General features: G+C 36.4%; 1 protein-coding gene across 4 annotated transcripts in view; it reads right to left on the bottom strand.

The window, feature by feature from the left end:
* The window catches only part of Nalcn (sodium leak channel, non selective), a 291,122-nt gene that overhangs the window by 248,731 nt on the left and 18,245 nt on the right, over positions 1 to 24,146 (bottom strand). For all 4 annotated transcript variants that reach the window (XM_005374037.2, XM_013515982.1, XM_005374039.2 and 1 more), the window contains exons 4-6: positions 23,800 to 23,939; positions 23,585 to 23,713; positions 1,247 to 1,401 (exon numbers count right to left, since the gene is read on the bottom strand). In XM_005374037.2, the coding sequence (XP_005374094.1) occupies positions 1,247 to 1,401; positions 23,585 to 23,713; positions 23,800 to 23,939 (424 nt within the window). The remainder of the gene's footprint in view (positions 1 to 1,246; positions 1,402 to 23,584; positions 23,714 to 23,799; positions 23,940 to 24,146) is intronic.

The raw sequence follows: 24,146 nt of genomic DNA, 5'->3' as shown, positions 1-24,146 counted from the left end.
TATAAAAAGAAATGAAGAGATGGTACTTGCAAAACAGACTTTAAAATATCATCTATTTGTGCTTTTCAGCCTTAGTTTAGTACTGTATTCTGTCTGAAAGCTGTAGCTTTTGTTTCAGCTCATAAATCAGGAAAGTATTCCTTAATCAATGCAACCTTTTTGAAATTCCAACAGAGCCTTTCTGAAATTCCAGTATCTAGTGCAGAGCTCATTACTTCATCCTGGAGCTGCTATGGATTGAAAGTGCAGGTGGGATTCTGTTCTGCAGCCACTTTTTCTGATAGGGGGAAGATTTTATGGCTGCAATTTCACCAGTAGAAATCAAAATTGACAGGGCCAATGTTCAGACTTGGCTATGGAATCTCCCACCATAGGTTGCTCATTGAGATGTGGAAAGACATCACAAGTCAAAAAGTAAATTTGTCCTCCAAAGAGCACAACCCCTTGTAGATACATCTCTTAGGCTTTAAGTGAAAGTATCTAGAATTCTCTTAAATATATTGGGCTTGAAAATTTCAAGGATAAGTTAGTTCTTCCAAACTGTTTCACTAAAAGTTCTCAAAGGATAAAATATTTATCTAGTACTCAATTTTTGTTTTAAACAAAAATATGGGCAACTTGAATGCAATTATAATAAACGTAATGATATTGATGAGATGGCAAATGCTAATTTCTTTCATTGTCTATGTAATGACACATTTCAGAACTTAATAGGATAATCCAAAAAGAAATGTATACATTTGACACATCCTGTACAAGGACTTTTCATATATCTATCACATAGCTGATGCATATTAATTATGTCTTTGATTAACTGTTTTTGGTTACAGAACTGATTTTAGCTCTCTAGCCTCATAAAAGTCTAATATTACAATTTTTAAGACTTACCTTGCCTATTCGGATATAATTACATGTGAAAAGAAACTGAGCATTACTTATCTTTTAGTCAACAACTGTTAACATTACTCAACAAATAATTTTAAATATTATAATTAAAATCAAAATAGCTTAATATGAGAGCTTTAACTCTCTTTAGCCATTGCTGAATATATACCAACATAGTCTATATGTTACAGACTGTAGAGTAGAATATATTATAACACAGGCATAGAATTAAAATTTGCATTTATATTTATTTTATAATATAGTCAGTCATAACCTGAAACATCAACTAGGCAATTATTCTTTCCATTGCACAAACATCATAAAAGAGAAACTGTGAAGGTGTTTTACCAGGAAGACAGACCTATCTCGTTAAAGCCGCTGTAGCCCAGCTCTTGCCTGCTTAGGCCTAGATCTTCAAGATCCATGCACTTAAATCCCGGGGGACACTGGTAGCCTTCTTCCAGCTCTGGTGAGCAGTGAGTATCCGGAATAGCTAAACTATTCCAGGTTACATTCCTGGGAACAACACATGAAAGTGTTAGAAGCTGGGTAACTGTAAATGTTGATTAAAATGCATAATGTAGTCACTTCATTAACAGCTACTGTATATGAATGCAGGCTTAAGACTGGTGATTCATGAATGGCATTCATAACAGAAATAATGTATTAAATATTGCCAAATAAATAATACTTGATTCATTCCCATAACAGTTCCTTGGAAGAGTACAACCATTTACTATTTTTGTCACTAAAGGTTAAGGTCCAGATAAACGAAGAAAGAAATTTTCTTATAGATTTGCAAGTAACTTGTCTGGCAATTCCTAGTTACTCACAAACTCTTTTTCTTATTGTAGGCGCAGATTTTATTTCTCCCTTCTAATCTTATAACTAGTTTGATTTTCTGCTGTGTTGCAGAGGTGTATTTCACATAGAGAACCAGACGAATAAAGAGAGATTGAAGGAACTAAATGCATCACCTTAGAAAGAAAGAGATTATAAGGTGATCTGGTGATACTCTAGGAATATTAAGGTCTTTTAGGTGGATAGTGACATAACCTTCTTTCATCTTTCTTAAGGATAGGGTAGAAATTAGGTTGATGTAGAAGGATTTAGGTATGTAATGGCTTTTTGGATAGTGGACTAATGTAGTCACTGGAATGGCAAATCCCGTTGTAGACTCTAATTCTGAGCTGACCTTAAAAATGGACCCTCTCACAGCTATTTCAAACCATTCGAAGGGTTTGTGCGAAGGCAAAATTTAGATTGGATGATTTCACAAGCCTAACAAATCAATGATTTTTTAATAGTCATTTCCCGCCTTATCAATATTTCTAGGGATTTCCTGAATCCCTCTTCCATGGCCAATCAGAAGCCAACTGCTGGGTGCCATTTTGTTTTCTTTAATAACTTTATATATTCAATTAGCCACTTCTTTCCCTTTTTAACATACTCTCTCGAGTCTGGTGCTTAATTGTGCAGCCCATTAGTTATCTGATGGATCTATATACATGGTTTTACACACACACATGCACACACACATACACACACACCTGGTGATACTGTACCCACTGCCCATTCATAAGCATAGGCCTAGAGTCCTCCCTACAACTCACATATCCTAAGATTATTGCTTCAGGGTTTTCCCCTCTCTAGGCTGAAAACCTGCTAAGTCATTTACATTTTTTAGGGAATAAAGTGGTTAAATTACTGTTTCTTCTGGTCACATTTTAACCGGACACTTTGGACCCCACAGGCAAAACTCAAAGGAGAGGATTTAATTATGCAAATGATCACTTTGATGGGTCAGAAAATATGGTTTTAAGCAGGCAGCACATTACTTATTTCCGTATGCTAAATGATCTGGCTTCTTCCCTAAGTCTCATTGGATGCCGTATTTCAGATTTGGCACCTGTGCCATTAGAGCAAAATGGCAACTGGGCTTCAGAGCTTCAGAGCAAAGTTTTCTGGGTCTTGTCTGGCTGAAAACTTAGTAGTTGTGTGACTTTGGTAAGGTTCTAAGTCTCTCTAAGCTCGGATTTCTTACCTGTAAAATAGGGAGAAAAGTCGTAATTAAAAACAGAGCTTGAGTGAGGGTTACATCAAATAAACCAACTAGTGAGCTTAGGATAAACCCTAACATGTAGAAAGGATTCAAATAAATGTTTTTTTATGTATTATTGTTAATCATTACCATTTTAAAATGTAGCATAAATCCTGGCAAGTAAAAAGATACAACAATAAAGAATTGTCAATCCCAGAACTCTGGGAGGCTGAAACAGGAGGACTACAAATTTTAGTCCAGCCTGGACAATTTAACAACTCAGCCAGACTCTGTCTCAAGGAAAGAAAGAAGCAAACAAGCAGAGAAACAACTGAAAGGGCTGGGAATTAGGTCACTGAGAAGGCCTGAGTTCAAACCTCACCATCCTCCCCTCCAAAAAAATAATTAGGCCTGTGATTCTGAAAGTAATTCTGTATATTGGATTGAGGAGCTGAAAGATTTAGGGTTTATAGATTGCTCAGTTCTTTGTTTATACTCCAGAAAGGTAAGGTGAAGTTCAGAGAGGGACGGTGGACTAGCCTATCAAAATTGATGTTCTAAAAATTTCAAAGACCTTAAAAGAACAAGTTTGAGAAAATAACTTGCCTACATGGACAGTTTTAAAACAACAGGTAGTAACAAACAGATTTAAAAATACCTAAAAATTATTTAAATTTTTAAAAGTCACCTTTTAGGTATTTGGAGAGGAAAAGAAGAATTTGGCTTCTGGAGTCAATTGTGCCTTGAGTGTGAATTCTGGCTCAACCACTTATTTTGTGTGTGAACTAACTGATCTGTACCTCAGTTTACTTGTCTGTAAAATGCCATGAAAATGCTACCTGATCAGGTCAGGGTGAAAATGTAGTGATTTACATTAAATCTGTAATGTGCGTAAACCAGGGTCTGGTTTAGTCATCAACAGCTATTGTTAGAGATAATTTAACATGTGTAGACTGCCTAGATTAAAAATTTAGCTCTGGTCCCTCTTGCCTCAGTGGGTTCACTTCTAAAACTTGGAGAATAATTGCACCTACGCTGTAGCAGCACTTACATGATTAAATGCACTAAAGTACCATCCTCAAGAATACCATTGGGAAGAAGTTAATTAATATTTCTTAACTATTAGAACTGTTTTCATTAATTTATAAATATTGGTTTTCCTTTTTGATTGCAGTTCCTTTATCTTTTATAGTAGCAGCGATTGTCATTTTAAGCACAAACTCTCACTGCTACAGATATTTTGAAGTTTTGGCTTTATAGACAGTGGGTTGGAAACATTATTTTTGCCAACATCAAGCTCTCAGAATTCTTATTAGAGACACATTTATCAGATGATTAATTGCTGTGGAACACATGCATGTACAACCACATGGTTACCATTTTAAAAATGCAATGAATGTCGAGTTTCAGAATATACATTTGTTTCTCATTTTAGTTAACAAGAATCTTGCAGATTTTTATTTGTTAATCCTAATTATTTTCTTGTTCACTTTTCCTCCAAGAATCTGAACAGGAAAAATGCTGTCTTGAACATGGGAAATTTATTGTTGCTGGACTGGGCAACTTTTGGATATAGATAATGGTTCTCCCAGTAATAACAAATCCATTCATGTTTAAGGGAATTTTAAGACCTATATTTCTAACAGATTTATCCAAAAAAGAGTATCTACTTGTATTCTCCCCAGTTTTATTATTTTCCCCATTTCCACAATCTCTGAAACACTGAAATTGCCCTGGTTTATTTCCTTGTGTTACATCAGAAAAATTTCAGTGTTTATCTTCTGTGACCTCTTGAGCTGTTCTAGCTACAGAGTTGTATTTTCTTTGAAAAATGGTCTCCTAAACATGTCCACGCAACCATCTCCGGTACTTATGGAGACTCAGCTGCCTTCCATATCCATGAGTTTCACAAAAGATTTAACCAACATCAGGCAGAAATATTTTTAAATTGCATTTGTACTGAATATTTACCACATTATTCCTTGCCCGTACATCCTAAGCAATGCATTGCAGCTATTTACACATCATTTACATTGTAGTCGGTACTGTAAGTAATCTGGAGATCATCGAATATGTACAGAAGGATCAATGTACATAGCTATTAGGCAAAGAGTATGCCATTTTACATAAAGGACTGGAGCATCTGCAAATTCTGGTATGTGCTGAGAGTCATGGAACCAAGTCCCACAAAGACCAAAGAAGACTGTATTATGCTACTTAGAAAAAAGAAATAAAGTTATAGATATGATTAAGGTTAAAAACTGTGAGCCTGAGAGATTATCCTGGATTATCTATGGGGCCCAACCTAATCACATGAGTTTTTATTTTTATTTTTTTATTTTTTTTTTGGTTTTTCTCTGGTACCGGGAACCGAACTCACGACCTTGCGCTTGCCAGGCAGGCGCTTTTGCTGCTGAGCTAAATCCCCAGCCCCTCACATGAGTTTTTAAAAGTGGGAAGCATCTGGCTGTGGAGAAAAAGACAGATGTGACAATGAAAGACAGGCACAGAGAGAGTGGCAGCTCTGCCAACTGTGAAGATGCTGGTTCTGCCCATAGCTCTCCAGCCAGATTCCTTCTGCTATTGGCCTTTACCCTCGAGTTGCTCTGAGTTTTGTATTTGGCCTTCTCTTGATATCTCATCATGATACCACTCCCTATGCAATCTTATCCACGCTTTCTCGTCCTGGATGTCTTTTTAGAGTATCAGAGCAACACATCCCGCTGCCTGTTAGATCTCTCCATTCGTCTGCACAGCATGTGCTTCCAGCTCAGTATACCCTACCACACTCAGCCTGTTTCCCAGCATTTATGCTCAAAATGAATAAGATAACTGTTCAAACAACAGACTGAATTGGAAATCTTGGAATCACTCTCAACTACTATTTTTCCCTCAAGTTTCAAAACTAATCACCATGTCCTCCAAAAGACCACTGTGTCGATCAGCTTTCCATTGCAGATTTAAAGCAGAAAAGGTTTCTTTTGGCTCACAGTTGCAAAGGGTTCTGTCCATGGTCATCTGGCTCCAAGGCAGAGACATGAGGGTAAAAGGGTGTAGAAGAGGAAAGTTGCTCATTTCATGGCATCCAGGAAGCACAGAGCTGGAGAACACCCAGACAGTAAAGGGCCAAGGACCAGATAGAGTCCTCAGAGTTATGCCCTCATGTGTCACTGAGACTTACCTAGAAAAATACTTTACTAAACTCCCAGGTGAAAGCCAATCAGGTTGATAATCAAGATTAACCATCACGCCTTTTGAAATATCTTTTGAGCTAGGTGAGCTCTCTCCCCTCCTGTTTTACCTGTCCAAGTATTTGGTCTCTGCACTGGCTGTCCTGTGTCCTGCTCTTAGTTCTTCCCATGCATTTGGCACTAAAAATATAGAAAATCTCTTCAGCATCACTGTCCTACACTAATAGTAGGAAATATGTTACATTATCAAGAAGATCCTGAAGGATCTAGCTCTTCCCACACTTCAAACAACCTTTTGCATAATTTCCCCCTACAACTCATAGCTTTCCTCCTATTTCTCCTCCTCCCTTTTCTCTTGGTTCATTGCACTTTTTAGCTTTCAGGTCACAGCCAGTATGCCACTTTTTCATTAGACCCACTCCAAGTCCCTCAGACTAGGATAGGGTTCCTTGCTGTAACTTCTCAAAAAAACTCTCATTTTTCATTTCTGATACTTAGAACAAGTATGATTCATGTTTGTGTAGTCATTGGATCTTTTCCAACTCAATTGTTCATAATATAATCTCCAATTCCAGTCTGTGTCATATCCTCCATGATGGTCAGACTACTTAGTGCTCAGCTGTGTGATCAAATTCTAGTCTAGATGTTACTCTCAAGGTAGTTCTGTAGACGTGATTAGCAGGTAAACCAGGAGACCTTGAGTAGTAACACATTACCTTTCATAAGATGAGTAGATCCAATCATTTAGGTAAAGGCCTTAAGTAAAAAGACTGAGACCTTCAAAAATGACAGCATTCTATCTTCCAGCTGCCACTGAACTCAAGCTAAAAATGTCACCTCTTGCCACAGTATTCAGCCTGCCCTGAAGATGATCTTGCCATCCCCCACAACCTCATAAGCTAATTCCTTAGAAGAAATCTCTTCTAAGACATATCATTTGAGCCAATCAATAGTTGTATTTCTCTGGAGAACTCTGACTAATGCATAATGGATGCTTAATAAGTATTTTCTAAACAAACGAATGAGTGTATCTTGCCGGTGTTACTTAAAACAAGGTTGATTTATTTATTTGTAAAGTAAATATAGAAAGAAACTCTTCAAAAAGGGCATCCTGTTGTTTGTACGCATTTTTCTAGCATGAAACCTCCACATTGGCATGGATTTTCAATATTTTGAATTTCTGGCTTTAGTAGTTTCCACACTTCAAAACAAGCACTGGAATCCCTCCGAGCAGTTAATTGTTTTTCAAAAGGCTTTAATTATCCTCCTGGCATATGGTTTTGGTTCTTTTTAAATTCTTAACAAAACATCCTATTTACAAATAACATTATGCACGAATTTGAGATCTAAGAAAAATGTGTGTTGAGCCTGTTGCTAAAATTGCTTATAATAACAGCCCCCAATAACACTTTGGGACTTCAGAGTTCTATGGCTTTAAATTAAACATTAATCTTAACAGCACAGAGCATTAAGCTGTGCAGTAGCAAGCAAGAGCAGTCATCTTCTTTCAGTGATTAACCAATTTACACTGCACAAGTTACTTTAACCATTTGAGCCTCAGTTTCTTACTTGTAAAATGAGAAAATTCTCGGCTGGTAAAAAACAATCCCCAGATAACCTCATCACACTTCCATACAGAAGAAAAGGAAAATACAGTGAAGCCATATTTCTTTTCATCCTACATATGCCCTGTGAAGTAGAGGCAAGATGTGTAGTTCTCATGTCTGCAAGATTCATCAGTGCTGAAAGGGGCAGATCAAGACTTCCTGTTCAACTTCTGATACTCCCAATCTCACTTTTCTCTATCGATACCAAACTACTCTCTCTGCTTGTTGTGACGCATTTAGTGCTGGCCTTTTGTAATTATTGTCATCGTGAACATAACTTAAGATTATTTAGCTGTTGTTAAGAAATTGTTTTTTCCCTTTATTCTTAGTTGAGATACTATTTCATCTGACTATCTGCTCATTCATTCAAATTACTCATTGACAGGCCTACTTTGTGCCACAGAGCATAATAGGAATAGAGATGTCCAAGAAGATATTTTCCCCCATGGGCTTCAGGATGAAAAATAGAATGGCCACAGGACAGGCAGCATTGTCCTGCTTTATGAGAGATATGACATACTCAAGGTTTTCTGAAGCACAATGTGCTAATGGCACACATGACCAAAGAGTCTGGTAGTGGGTACTGGAAAAACCTTCCAGTGACACTGCTCCTTGGAGGAGTAGTATGAAAGTAGCAACAGGAATTACATTCTGGGAAGTGGGAATGTCCAAGCCTATGTCTAGAGGGAGGGAGAGAGGAAAAGGGAGAGGGAGAAAGAGAGGGACAGAAAGAGGGAAAAGAAGGTGGAGGAGAAGAAGATGAAGAAGAAAAGGGGAGGAGGAGGAAGGGAGTGGGAAGGAAGGTAAAGAAGAGGAAGAGAAGAGAGAAAGAGAAGCCAATCGCCCATCCCGTGATAGTTGTAGCTGTCCAATGTTTTCTCATGGATGGTGAGCAAGTGGTTGTTATCATACCATGCAATTTTTAAACATGTTCAGAGTTCCATAGAGTGGGGACTAAGGTAAGACTATGTGCTATCTCCAACCTGGAGCAGTGTGACTGATGTACTATGAACTGATAGCCATTACCTGTCCTCTAGTTTGTGAGAAACACTGAAGTCTTTTACAAAGCACTGTTTGACAAAGTTTGCTTACTAGGTTTTTACAAAATGTAGGTGTGGTAAGAATCTATAGATAGGCAGCAATTTAGTCTGCATTCTTACTATTTTTGCCTCTTGAAGAACTGAACATAAGCAGGCATATTAGTCATTTACCTGTCACTGGGACAAAATACCCAACACCTGAAACTTAAAGGAGGAGAGATTTGTTTGGGCTCATGGTTTCCGAGGATTCGCTCCATGGTTAGCTGGCTTCGAGACAGAAGCAACATGGCAGAAGAGCATGGCAGAAGAAAACCATTCAACCCAAGGGAGCCAGGAGCCAGCGGGTGGGGGATGAGCCTTGGACAAGAACATACATTTTCAGGTCACTCCTCTAGTGACCCACCTTTTCAACTAGGTCGCACCATCTAACCACACATGCAGCCATGAACTCATCCATGATAACTACAGCACCCTCATCCCATGAGCCAATCAGCACCTTAAAGGTCCACCTCTGAACACATGAGACTTTGGAGGAACACTTCAGATGTAACCCATGTCAGATCATTAATGTTGACCTCTTAAATTGTTGTCATTTATTGTAACAGACACCCTTAGAGGCTAAGTTCTACAAGAATAGAGCTTTTTGACATGTGTTTTCAGACTGGGAAGCATATGCAAGATTTTCTGAAAATATAAATGAACACAGTAACTTGCAAAAGCATCAGTATAGAGTCCCTGGTAAACAGAAAGCATTATCAATTAGTCAATATCACAGTTATATGTTTTATTTAGCAGGATTATACATGCATGTCACATCCACTTAGAAGTTTAGCCCCAAGTTCCAATGTACTTAGAAAGGTTGCAATCCATGAAAAATTAATAATGCAAAGAAATATACAGTACAGCACACCCACACACAACAGAGAACCCTATGTATTGTAAGAGCATTTTTGTTATTTATTGTGTCAGTAAGGTTTCTTTTCTATTTATATTGTATATGTGTATGCCAGGAAAAAAAATAGCAGAAAATAATTGTGACAATTCTAATTAGGTCACCACAGAAGAGAAACACACACGCACACACACACACACACACACACACACTTTTGAACCCAAGAGCCCAGAGAATATAGCTTCTGATACCTTATGGGATGGCACTTGGCTTGCTGTCAGTAGCAGGAGGGACCTTGTGTCCCTTGTCTTGCTAAAACCTGACTCCTAACTTTAGAGGCCATCTCGGTCATTGTGTGCACCAACAGAGAACATGCTTGGGCTGCTACCTGCCTTCTGCATTCCTTTCACAGAATTATCTGGCTTAGTTTTCGTCTTTATTTAGCCTCCTCTTTTCAGGATTAATTAAAACTCCTGTGACTCGGCCAAGCTCATTTTAAGGCTGGATACCTTGGAAAACTAATCCCACATGGAGAATGAGGGCTCTTATTTGCAGAGATAAATTATTAATTGATTTTTGAAGACTTTTAATGGCTCCACCTAGACTTTCAGTTAGACTGCAAAACAAATAGTTTGAGGCAGGAAGTAATATTTACATCACACCTTTTAAATAAACAAGTCAATCTGACACATTTTTAGGGAAATAATTTCTTTTTATTGTTAAAGTAAGCATTTAATACGATTTTCCCACTCCTTCACTTTCCCAAGTGGCTCATGGGAAAAACTGCAGAGAGCTGTAGACATAGTGCATAAAACGGTAGAAATTAAATATTTTTTTCAAATATTTTGGCTATGAAAAATAAACACCAATACATGATCTTATTTTAAAGAAACCTATTTAGTATCTTATCATTTTATATATGAGAAGTTATTTATTTTCCTCAACGTTACTCGTTTAGTTGAGGTACGATAGAAAAATATGGAGAATGTTTAAATTTTTAAAAATGTAATTACAACAAAAGACATACTGCCATGAATCCCTCTTCAAAATATTCTCCCCTGCTTCTAACACACTTATCCATTGTTCTTATCCCTTTCTGAAGCAGTTCTGGAAGTCCTCTTTCAAGATTACCTTTAGTTGCACTGTTGTGGCTTCTTTGATGCCCTGAATTCATTCAAAAATTTTACCTTTAAAGAGTCATCTTGAGTTTGGAAAGAGCCAGAAGTTACCTGGTACCAGATCCCATGAATGTGGTGGGTGAGGACCCACCATAATGTGTGTAGGACCCTGCCTTTCCACTGGATGGCACTCAGGAATGAGATTCACTTTTCAAAGACACTCATGAAAGAGGACTTCCAGAACTGCTTCAGAAAGTGGCACAGCTGGTGCGATAAGTGTATTTGAGGTAAGGGGCATTATTTGCAGGCAGATTCATGCCAATGTGTCTTATTATAGTATTTTTAAAAATTTAAACATTTATTGTATATTTCAATTATCCCTTGTATATCACTCAATACTTTGCTGGAAAAAGGAAAATATCACATGACAGAAACTGGAAGCCTGCAGTTGAGTCAGGAGCAGGCCTTTAGCAGCACAATGGTATCATAAAAATAATGTGTCAGGACATGAGACAGTGTGCTGATCAGCTCCAAGTGGGAATGCAAGACTATTTTAAGGTTACACATCAGCTCACTGTCCTTCGCATTTCAAGTCTGAAGCAAGAGGTGGTCAAACAGCAGCTCTTGTGCCTTAGCTTAGAAGATGGAAGATCAAAAGTAGGCAGTGATTTACAGAGGATCAGTTGGCTTGATGAAAAGAAGTCACTAGATTTGGGAGCCAGACATATAGGACTGGACTAGGTGATTTAGCCTGTGTGTTAGGCTCATACAGCTCATCTCAGAGACTGTATTATGAAACAGCAATAACAAACCAAAAATATCTCTTTCATATTAAGAACTCAAAATGTGGTTATGTTTATTGGATGTGGTTTGGCTAAGGTGTGTGCTTGGCGAGCAGTAATACCTCCCACTCTGGTAGGCTCTGTCCTTTTAGAAGAGCCAGAAGATGTCAAGGGACCCATGATGTTCAGGAAATGGAAAGTGAAAAGTGAAGCACAAAGAAAGATTGATAGAAAATGTTAAAGTCCCTGGTCCCATCTACCCTCAGCCACTAAGGACAAGTGTCCAACTTAACTGCTAAGAATAAAGACACAGAGTCACCAAATGTAAAGTTGCTACCATTGTGCCGAAGTTACCAGAACATGTGGGAAAACCTACTTTTTATTGAGAATGACAAAAGGCTCTGATTTGGGGGTTTTGTTGTTGTTGCTGTTGTTGTTGTTGGTGGTGGTGTGTGTGTGTGTGTGTGTGTGTTTCTTAGACGTTTGTAGGTGAACAGTCTTTTTTTTTTTTTTTTTTTGGTTTTTCTCCGGTACCGGGAACCGAACTCACGACCTTGCGCTTGCCAGGCAGGCACTTTTGCCGCTGAGCTAAATCCCCAGCCCCAAGGTGAACAGTCTTATAGGAAGAGGAAACTCAAATTACCCCAGCCTAGCTAGAAACATACTATTTCATGAAGACTCAAGTTCTAGTCTTTAAAATGATACGCAATTTAGGTTTCCACTCCATGACATATCTTTGAGACATAATGGAAAACCAAGGTTTAATGCAAAACTGAGGCTTTAAATCATTGACCTATAACCTGCCCACTTCTGAGAACTTTTGCCTTGACTACAAACACAAATACAAATACAAATACAAATACAAATACAAGGGTGTGACTTAGAAAGCAGTATTGTCACAAAATTTGCCTGGTGATTCTCATCAGAGTAATCTCAGCTAGAAATAAATTTTCAAAATTGATTGTGGGACATACATGTGCAAGCACCGCATTGTTTCACTAGTGTAAAACCTGAAAGAGTTAATTTAAACTCGGAGGTATGATAGACATTGTGAAATGATAGGAAAACACTCAAGGGTAAAGGGCAGTTGGGATGTGGGAAAAGAGAAGGGAAAGAAGGAGCAATTTTGTATGTATGTATATACAGGATAGTTAACATAGTTGTTCTACTGTCTTCTATTTCTTTGCTGAAACTGTCAATGAGTCCTTGATTGATCAGTATTGTATGCCTCTATCTGTTTTCATGAGAAACCACTTTGAAGATATCAATATGTAATACAACAAGCGTTGTTAATTTCCTACCACTTTGTTTGGAACTCTGTATTGTCTGTACTGTTCTTTTGCTATTTTGTAAATGGTTGTCTGTCTGTTAATGTTTTCCTCCTTTTATTTTTAAAATAAAAAAATGAAAAAAATTGACTGTGGTAGGGTTCAGATAGCAAGCTGTCTCTAAATGCATCACCTGTGGTACACCTATGGTAAACATTATTGCGAGGGGCTGCATTGGTGGGGAGCCTCACTCCACGTTTACACTGGATGACCAGAAGTTCCTGCATAGCATCTGAAAATGCAGACTTTTTTTCCAGATCACTATCTTTATTAGTACATGTTTATAGGGCATAAAGTGCAGTCTTAAACTAAGCAACTGTAATAACATACTGGTTTGTCCCATTTCAGGTTTGTCTTCTAAGAACATGTTCCTTAACCAAAAGGAAACTATGCATTTTGTTCAGATTACAGATACATACATATTGCAGACGATTTTATACACCGAACAAGTTACAACTGAAAGTAGAAAAGTCAAAGTCAGGGAGAACAGGATTTAATCCCCACTTCCACAGCTTACATGTTCTTTTATCTTGGCCTTTATATTTAAGGCCATATGACCTTCAATTTCCTTGGCTGTAATATAGGATGTAAAGATGAAACATAACTTGTTAGGTTGTTATGAGTATTGATGAGAAAATAACATGCCAATTATTTAATAAAGGTTATTTACCATTAACTTTAATGGTAAATTTCATTTAATAAGGGTTATTTACCATTAATGCAAATCTTGCAACTATATATTACATTATCCTTTTTTTAAAGAAGGAAATATGATCAAAAGAAATGTTATCTTGGAATATATCACAAGAAAGCTCTCAACTTTTAGATACTTTTTTGAACAGTGGAGTTATTTTATTACACCAAACACTCTTGTAAATTTTTTTTTTTGCTATATAGGTGAAGATATGCTGGTATTCATTTTCATATGGAAGTTGAATTTTGAAATATTTTATTATATTTAAAATCTTGTTATCATATGAAAAATTGATTTTTGTTGGTGGCTCAGGTGCCTCATATTTTGGAAATTTATGTGCAGAACAATTGTAAAAGAGATATATGGAGTAATAAAATATAATCGTATCTTTTTTTGTAGATTTAAATGAGAATGAATTTCTTGGAATATAATGGACATACAAGATAAAGATCAGATGTAGTATGGGCTTTAACTTCTCTATGTGCAGAAATTATGCTCTATGTATTATAGTTTATACATATGGATGTAGATCTGCTTGTGTACAAGTTTATGAATGTAGAATTAGAATATAAAAATTGCTTAAATGGCAGAATAAGCATAGACTTAGAAGCTAGACTTAAGTTTAAAAGCTTCCAGCTGACTATGTTATTAAACTTCCCTGGCAGTGTACCTTTATCTGTACAATGGGGGAAATCATTCCTTTTAGATGGTTCTCAAAATTAGCTATAAAGCACAAACCTATGTATAATAGGTGTTCAATAAATGCTATCAACTTAATTAGAATGATATCTATTCCTCACTTCTTATTTGAATATTTTAACTAAAATTTTTCTCATATGCAATTACCAAAAATATTCTTGTGTCTCCAACTGGCAGCTATCTTTGCCTAAGTCCTGTAAGTTAAATATAGCAGTGGTTCTTGCTCTTTTTCCTTTGAAAAGACATTTATATAAATCAAGAACCATCATAGAAACTTGTATGAATTGAAGTCATTTATGATTTTACACACTGTATAAAATTATCTCTAGATGAAGTCCAGAGAAATTAAAATTTAATACTGTAAGTTTTGATGCTTCTATTTTTAATCTTCTGACTTGCCCATTTTAAAAAATTTCATCATTTTGTAAAAAGAATTTATGAGACAATATTTAAGCCTGTTCTTTAGAGGAATTAAATTTTATTTGGATCAGCAATAGCTGACTGCCCCCAACAAATTCAACTCTGTCTTGTCTCTAACACAATTCAGTGATATAAAATACCACCAAGTTCTGGGAAACAGTTGAACATATGATCTATACTGAGACTCCTTAAAATAGAGGAAGAAGACATTAGTAATTACTCTGAAATAATGAGGATAAACCAAAATTGTCCTGGCCATCCGTGACACATGGTCATATTATCTCTGAAAGCTGATGGTCTAACCATCTCACATGATCACCTGAAATCCTGGTTGAATACTGTTCTTTCTAGAACAAACTTTCATATACTTAACATTTATACTTCCTTTAAGGTTATTCTAATTATCCCACTCTCGGGAATAAGATTTCATTATTTCATTATATGAAGCTATGGATATATTTCCCTACTTCCTCAGTAATAATACTAAGATGGCAGAGAAGTCTTCATCTTTCCCATTTCATCTGCCAGCTCATTTGACATGATCCTTTCTTAGCTCCAGGGGGATTTCTACCATCACATTTGGTATTTTGCAGCACCTGTTTCTGCTACAGGCCATTGCTTTTCTCAACTTTCTTTAGGAAATGAACTGCTTTGCTCGTCAAATCTCATTACTCTTTCCATAACTGCCTCAGGCTACTGTTCATTATCACAGAAGAATGTAAAGCTTCACCCATAATGCTATTGAAGATACAACTGGGATTCCCCTCTAGAGGCTGTAAAAGAATTATATTCTGTTTAAAAGCAAAACTGTGTGCCCTGAGTTGCCTTCCTCTTCACCCCATTTGCCTTACAGGTTAAACAGAACCCATTCCAGGGATGGATGGTGAAATCTGCAATGTACAAGGTTCTGGTCTGAGAGGTATAGTGTGTGCAAATCAATTAGGCAGAAATAGGAACACTTGTTAAGAAGCAATCATTATGAGGAATGAGGTCCTGCTAGTACCTGGCAACACTAATTTCTGGAAACACAACCATTATACCATAATTAAATACCTGACTCAGATCTGTTTATGAGATATTACTTTTAAATTATATTTCTTGTAATCAACAAATCATTGTAATACATTTATGGAGCAAAATGTGTTGCTTTGATATATGTATGCATTGTAGCATGATTAAATCAAACTATTTAACATAGCCACCACCTTAGTTACTGAATGGCTTTTGTGGTGATATATTTGAAATTTACTTAGTTATTTTGAAACACACAATACATTATTAGAGACAGGAGCCACTAGGCTATGCAAGACCGACCTCAAAGCTAGACTTTCTGTCAGGCTGAACACCTCCCTTTGACCATTAATTTTCTATTCCCTACTCATCACCCCTGGACTGACCCTCAGCCATTCTATTCTGTACGTCCAGGAATCCACTTTTTTTTAGGTGTCACATGTAAGTGAAGTTCTGCGGTATTTGTCTCTGTGCCTGGCTTATTTAACTTAATGTCCTCCAGGTTCATCCCTGGTGTTGCAAATGAGATGATTTCTTCTTTTTTTCTTAAGTCATAGTTGAGAAGCCACAAAAGGAAATAAGAAAAGCTGAAAATTGTTTAAAAATTGACGTTTTCCATGTTGCTAGTATGAGAATCCTTTCAATCTCTAAAAATAAAATCAAAATAATGTCCAAGCTAGAACTAATGTCAACAATGGTGTTGACAGTTTTCTGCTTATGGATGGGACTTTAAAACTCTGTCCTACTGAAATGCAAATTAAATGGGTATACATGACTGGTTTTGAGATGAGTCACAAAGTCTATGAAAGCTGTCATTATATGAACAACGTTACTGCTGTGTGGCTAGTTAGGTATTTTCACCTTATGTAGTAAACTAAGAGTCACATACACAGAAGCCAAAATATATGCATGTAGCTCATGCTATTGGGCAGCTTTGTAAGTAGGAGAAAGAGATAAAAGTGCAGGCAGACACCCTGCCACCATTGCTCTGTCTGAAGTAACTGAAACTTCCACCAATGTTTAAGATTTTACTCTTAATGAATTTTATGTTTTGTGTCTGCATGTCCTCCCAAATCCTCATGCAGTCATGGGGTGGGCTTCTAGATTTTTCATTGATCTATAGTCCAATGCTTGTGTGGGTGTGAGTGCTACACCCGCCCTGGGGCGGATAGTTTGCATATGTAAGGGAGGGAAAGAAGCTGCTTGCCACCACTCCTCCTTTTTGCTCTTGTTGCTTTTGCTGTTTTCTGCCCCCATGAACTGTTGCCCTCTGCCATATGCCACTCTGCCTTGGAGCCAGCTGAGTACGGACTGAAACCTCCACAAACTGTGAGCTAAATAAACCTTTCCTTCCTTAATATTGGGTGTCAGGTATTTTGTTTCAGCAAGGAGAGAAAAGTAATCGAGACAATGAATTTTAAGGTCATATGGTGAGCAGGCACATGCAGATACAAGAGGGCTTTCAATACTTATCCCAGTGATACTGAGTTCACAGCACAGAGCACAGCATGAAGCCAACCACAGATATTCTGTGAAATGAATGAAGGGCCTGGTGAGAGGACTCCTATATGCCTCTTCCTAGCTGGGACTATAGTACATGTGTCAATGTTAAATAGAATCCAAACGTGCTTGCCCTTGTGGTTGAACTTACACATACTAAGCTTTAGTTTGTCAGTGTGATGCCCGATCATCTTGCTGCACCAACAAGCTTTCCAGCTCCCTGCTTCAGACTCTGTTTAACAAAACTCTCCGTGTAACCTGCTCCTCCACCGAATGCTCACGCACAGCTTTCTTACCCAGAGAGTTCTCTGCTCTCGCCTCGCAGTTATTGTCTCCCACCCATGCAGTACCTTTTTCCACTTTCATGTTCCCTCATAGAACAATCTAGACATATTCAACAGCCTACAGCACCGAAACAAACAAAGTGATGGAAACTACCTACAGATTTTCTTCCCCGGGTTTGTCTCCTGCCTCGCCCACACAGGCGACTCCCTTACTCATGCTCGCTTCAACCTTCCTACCCTCTATTTGTATTAATTAGCTGCTTTTCTCCATTCGGATGCTGCTTTTCTATTTTTAGCCATTTTTGCTTTCCTGAATTTAGTGACTTGCTTTTCTTTTTCTGATCTTCATTTCCTCATTTCTTTACCAGTTTGCTATAATGTTATTATTATCTGTTTAATATCAACCATGCCCTCGTTACATAATTATGAAGTACTAATTCTGTGCTAAGATACCAGGTACTAGAGATAAGGAGACCAGGACAGCACTACTCTCTCCCACAATCCCCATGTGTTACAGTAACAAGGAGGTAGATATTAGGGGGATGGGAAGGGATCTAGGGATGGTGGGAGACAGCAAGGTAGGGAGGGGAAAGGAAGTAAAAGGTATTAAAATGTGATATGTTTATGTATCAGTTCCCCAAGATAAATGTAATCATTATGTTTTGCACATATACTAATAAAAAAAATATAGCCATGAGTGCCAGAGTGCTGATTCTGGCACGATGGACTACATGAAATTGAATTCTTTCTACTAAAAACAATTGACTCTGCTGGATAAAAGATCACATTTGAAATGTCTATTCAGGCTCACAAGAAAGAAAAGAGGTTCCCAAATGTCAAAACATAAGAGACAAGGGAGCACCAGAATAGGACCAGAAGAGCCATGAGTTGGCAAAGCGATGATGTGACTAGGCCTACCCATCAGGGTCCCAGAGCTTGGACTTCCACACCAACAGGAGACAAGACAGCCCATAGAAGGCTGAGGGCTGGAAACGACCCCAGGCATAAGCTGAGATTACAAAGAGGTCTCGAGTAATACTGGGAAATTGTCAAAAAGGTCTGTCAAGCACAACAGAGACCATAGAAACAGACCCATAAACAAGGAATTAATGATGCATGCCACCAAACTCTCGGATCATTTTAAAAATTGTCCAGCTGTCATCTGAAGTAGTTGTGCCCCTTTATACTCCCATCAGCAGTGTATAGGAGTTGCAGTTCCTTTCCATGCATGCTATGTGCCAGGCAGAACAACAAAGAACAAAATAAATTTGGTGACCACTGGTCAATGCAGTGCCCTTAGTTTAAACATAAAACGGCCCTAAAGCTCTAGAGTTTTAACAGTGGAATGCTGATCAGGGACTCACTGCTGGGTTTCTTCTTCCTTTTAGTTCCTGTCACCGGGTTTAATTCCATCCACACCAGGCTGAGCTCCGAATTAGTGGCTCAGGTTTTAAAACCAAGCAAGTACTTCACATGCGCTTCCTTTTATCACCCGTGTGGGAGTGGACTAAGTAATTCATTTTAAGTAACTGTGAGAAAACATCAAGTGATTGATAAGATAAAAGCTGATTAAATAAAAATAAGTTGTTTTAGAGATATAAAATTTCGTTGTTAGTGTTAAAGGAAATTTTTGAAGGTCATGTTCCTGATCTAGCACAAAACTCGACTATGCAGGACCTCGTTCAGAATAAATTTTAAATTTAGAGTGCTAAAAAGGTCAGCATACCGGAAAGACAGTGACACTTCATGTTCCCGCACCTAATTAGAGTTGCAAGTTAAATAAAACATGAAGTGATGGAGCTAAAAGGGAAATTAAAGCTTTTTATCACATTTTGAAAATGTAATCATGCTTTATTGTTAATTGATGGGACAACCAGACAGCAAAACAACAGCAGCAACAAGAACAAAAAAGATAGAAATACCTAGAACCAACCGGTGCTTAACTTCACGAAGGTAGCATTCACAAAATTTTACTAAAAAACTTCAGATTTCACATTCTTTCCAAATTCTCACTGAATGTTTCCTGATTTACATCATATTGGTCCTTAAAATGATTTGAATCAATTTCAAAAGGCCAGAATTTTACAGGAATTGTCTGACCACAAGGGAATAAAATTACACACCAAAAACAACATGTTTACAGTATCTATGTGTTCAAATGGGAAGGGGAATTACGGAGGGGGGAGGGGAAAAGGAAGAAAGGGAAAAGAAAAAATGAGAAAAGAAGGAAAAAAGGAAACAAAACTTTTGTAAACAGGAGGAGAAGAAGGATTAAAGAAAGGGGAGGGGAATGTAAAAAAAGAAGAATCAAGATATATGATGAATGGTAAAAATTCCCTACGATGTATCACTATGTATGTCTGAAATGTATCAATAAAGTTAATTTATTTGAAAAAATGTTTAAAAACTCATCCTTTAAGAAACATACTTCCAAGTGACCTACAGAATATAGAACAGATGAAATTAGAAAACACTGAAATTAAACAATAGTAAAAATATAAAATATCAAAAATTTGAAGGAATGGATGCAGTACTTAGAAGGAAAATTATTATCTTTAAATTCCTGCATTAAAAAAGAGGAATTGTTAAAGACAATGATAGTTTTTCATTTTAAGAAAAAAGAACAAACAAAAAAACAGAAAGAAGGAATGGTGACAAGGAAAGGAATCAACATAGAAAACAATAAAAATAGGGAAGTTACATCAAAGCTCGTGCTTGTGTGTACGAAAAGACTGAGACAGCTAAAGACATCAAAAAGGACAAAAACAACGCAGTTTATTAATCTCAGGAGTAAAAAATGATCTATTTCCACTGATCCTACAGATAAGGAAAGGTTCATGGAAGGGCATTTCTATAAATATTTGGCTGATGTTGATCATCAATAAGAATAGATAAGTTCTTTGAAAAACAAAATTTATCAAGCCTGACAAAACAAGAAAGATAAAAATCTTAATATCCCTTCATGTTAATACATTTAATTTGGAACTCAAAATCTGCTTGCAAAAACTCCCACAAAAAACAAAACAACAAACCAAACAAAAATCAACAACAACAAAAATGATAGACCCAGGAATTTTCAGAGGTGAATTCTATAAAACACTTAAGAAAAAAAGTCTATCAATCTTATTATGCTATTGATAAATAAAGGAGGAAGAGACATGTCCTATCTTCAATCTGATTTCAAAAGTTGCCAAAGACTTTAAGAAAATTAATGTAATGATTCTCATAAACAAAAATGCAATAATTTATAAAAAAAAATAGCAAATCAACTCTCACAACATTTTAAAAGGCTTCTGGGTATCAGAAATGCAAGACTAGTTTAGTATTAGTTGTGTAACTCACCACATTAACAGAACATAAAAAGAAAGAACATATTATTATCTTGATATTTTCAATAAAACCACTGGACAAAACCTGATATATACTAATTATTAAAAACCCTAGCAATATAGGAAACGAAAGTAACATCTTTACACTGAAACTCCACAGGTAGCATTATACTTAATGGAAATACTGAGAACTTTTCCTCTAGATTTTGAAACAAGATAGATGTCAACATCCACTCTAACTACCAGATAAAGAACACACCTCAACCTCTACTACACAGAAAGAACAAACATTTATTTCAATAGGATCATAATTTTTAGGAAAATAGAGGAAGAAAGGAGATAACTTACTCTCTAGATTTAATTCTGACAAAGCAATGAGTTTCTTTGAGATACACACATTAAATATGAAGAAGTTTTCATACATCAGTGAAACCTCAACAAAATGATTAATTTTGTTACTCAATAAATGATTAAATCAACAAATGATTAAAAGAATAATTCAGTTGTGATAATAGGGAATGTAGTATGCCTAGAAAATCAAATTTTTCACATCAAAAAATTGTCTTTAAGGCTATTTGTAAAGCATAAAATGGGTGAGAGTGTGCTTAGTAACAGAAGTATTTTTCTTTAAAAATATAGGTAAGTAGATAATTTAAATTAAAGTTCAAAATTGATGCAAAAATAAAAATTACATTAAATAACAGCAACAAAACAATGAGCACCCTCCTTTGACAATATTGTGTGAAAAATAAAAGAAGATACAGTGTACCCACTTATCTGACCCTATAGTAAGCATCTAAGTGAATGTGATATGCACGTATAATCCTACACATAGAAGTAATAGAACTATAGCATTGACTAATTGATGTCTTCTCTATTTTAATATTGAAGTAGGAAATCTATACTGATGCTTTTGTAAATTGCTGTGTTCATTTATATTTTTTGAGACTCTTGCATGCTTCCTAGTCTAAAAATACACAGAAACAATCTCTATCCTTGTAGGGTTTGCACTCTTTGGGGATACAGAGACAGCAAATATTAAACATATTACATGATTATTACAAGTCACACCATATACATCTGTATTTGCATAAATTAGAATCACAATTCTTAACATTTTCTTTCTGAGAAAAGCTAATCATTCAGTGGTCATCATAAATTTGAAACAAACTCAATTAATTTACTTATTTTATTAGTAGAATAATATTTCCATTAATTATTTATACATGTTTTTCCCCATTCTTATGTTATAAATGTGCCCTACTTTCTTGATCTTTTCTTTTACTATGCTGTCTCTTATCTGGAGATACTCTTAGATGCATCCTCTCAGTACATAATTATATTTTATATACATCTTTCTGACAACAAAGTAATGACAACTAGCATGTATTGAGTGTCTTTACTTTGTGCCTATCACCTTTCTTAAGCCTCTACATTCATTCCCTCACTTCATCTTCCTGCTGACTCCAGGACTATGGCCCATTATTATATCTGTTTCACAGAGGAATGAGATTAATCATTTATGCAGCTTACACAACACAAACACTTGGAGCTAATCCAAGTTTATCATGATGTATGTACGCATAGGAATATTCACTTTTATGTGGTATATCTAGTTTTCCTATGTACATACACCATATGAAAATAACTCTTCAATGCAGAAAACCAAGTAACAGTTTTAATGTCTTTATTTTTTTATTTTTTTGGTTTTTTGGTTTTTTTCCGGTACCAGGAATCAAACTCACGACTTTGTGCTTGCCAGGCACGCGCTGTGCCGCTGAGCTAAACCCCCAGCCCAGTTTTAATGTCTTTAAAACTCATTAATCTTTATAGACACAATTAATTTGTAAATGGATATTAACACATCAAAAATAGATGAATGGCTGCTTGCAATCTCCTTTTGAATTTAATAAAATATGGTAAATTTATTTTCTATGATGTAAATTGAGATTTTTTCCTTCCTGTAATTTATAAATTAGTTCTTCATTTGTAAACTGATAAATTCCTGCCCAAAGATCTGAATGACAGGTGCAAAATCAGTTTTATTATACATCTGTCACACATCTGAGTTACATTGGGTGTCCCAGACTCTGATATCCTATCAACACCTATCAACACCTATGAGACACTCTTGGGTCATGTATGACCGGGGACCAGCAATCCACTTTTCCCATGCATCCACTCCCTGTCCTATGTATTAGTAACGATCAGCCAAACAGGAGAGGCAGGGCCCCATGGGACCAATGTCTAATTGGTAATCAAAGTATACACAGATAAATAAACATACAGAGAAAGATAGTATCTTACTCACCAAGCCTACAACACATGAAAACACTACACGGTAGAGTTTTATCTTGAAATGATGCTACAGAAATAACCGTTTAAGGAGAATGACCAGAGTTACAATTATACAAGTTAGATGTTTTTTTCCCCTAACATGTGGCCCATTCTGACACAATGAAAATCTTTTGTCAGCGTTGCTGGAACAACTCCCCCTTTGGCCAAACTGGGAAAGGCATCTAAATATACATTATTCATGTGCTTAATCTGTTTTCACACTAGGTTATATTTTTCAATCTGGTTTGTCATGAACACTTGGCTTAAAAATTGGACAAAATAATACTGAAGAACCAAAGAATATAGAACACAGATTATATGAATGCTATTATCAAAAACTTTGACACCAAAGTTTTTTCTCACAAATATTGCAGAAATGGCCTTGTTAATCATCTAGTTTAAAATGTAGCTAAAAGACGAACTTACCCTGGTTTTGTGTCATTCACTACACAGTGGTAAGTAAATGTTCCAAACATCTGAACTCCTAAAATTCCATAAAGAAGTAGAAAGAAAATCAGGAAAATTGAAACACTCCATATTTGTTCTCCTGATCGCCTAGGGTAGAAAAGTAGGTGAAATGAATTAACTAGCAACAAATGGTATGAATTTTCCCCCTTAACTTAAATAATAGTAATGCTTACTTTAAAATATTTGTAATTCTGGTCCTTGGTAGTTCAAATCGGAAATAAATCCGGAATGCCCTGATCATAATTAATGGGCGTGGGATTCGTAACATGCCCCAAGGTGACATCTGATCAACTATATCAGCAATTTCAAATACCTATAAATTAAGAGACAGAGAAACAAGTTTAGATTTCCCTTAGCATTGCTTATAGTCATGGTATATACACATAGTACCTAGCAGTGCACCCTGCATCCTGAATTTAGCCCTACATTATTTTCCACCAAAATTAATTTTTGAGTATATTTCAAATCAGTAAATATCATGACACAAATATTATTGAGAGTACCATTAATCTTACTCATT

This window comes from Chinchilla lanigera, unplaced genomic scaffold (assembly GCF_000276665.1).
Source record: "Chinchilla lanigera isolate Chin_1 unplaced genomic scaffold, ChiLan1.0 scaffold00003, whole genome shotgun sequence".
In the NCBI taxonomy this organism is placed as follows: domain Eukaryota; kingdom Metazoa; phylum Chordata; class Mammalia; order Rodentia; family Chinchillidae; genus Chinchilla; species Chinchilla lanigera.
The sequence above is the reverse complement of the archived record's forward strand: the minus strand, read 5'-3'. Positions and strand labels throughout refer to the sequence as shown.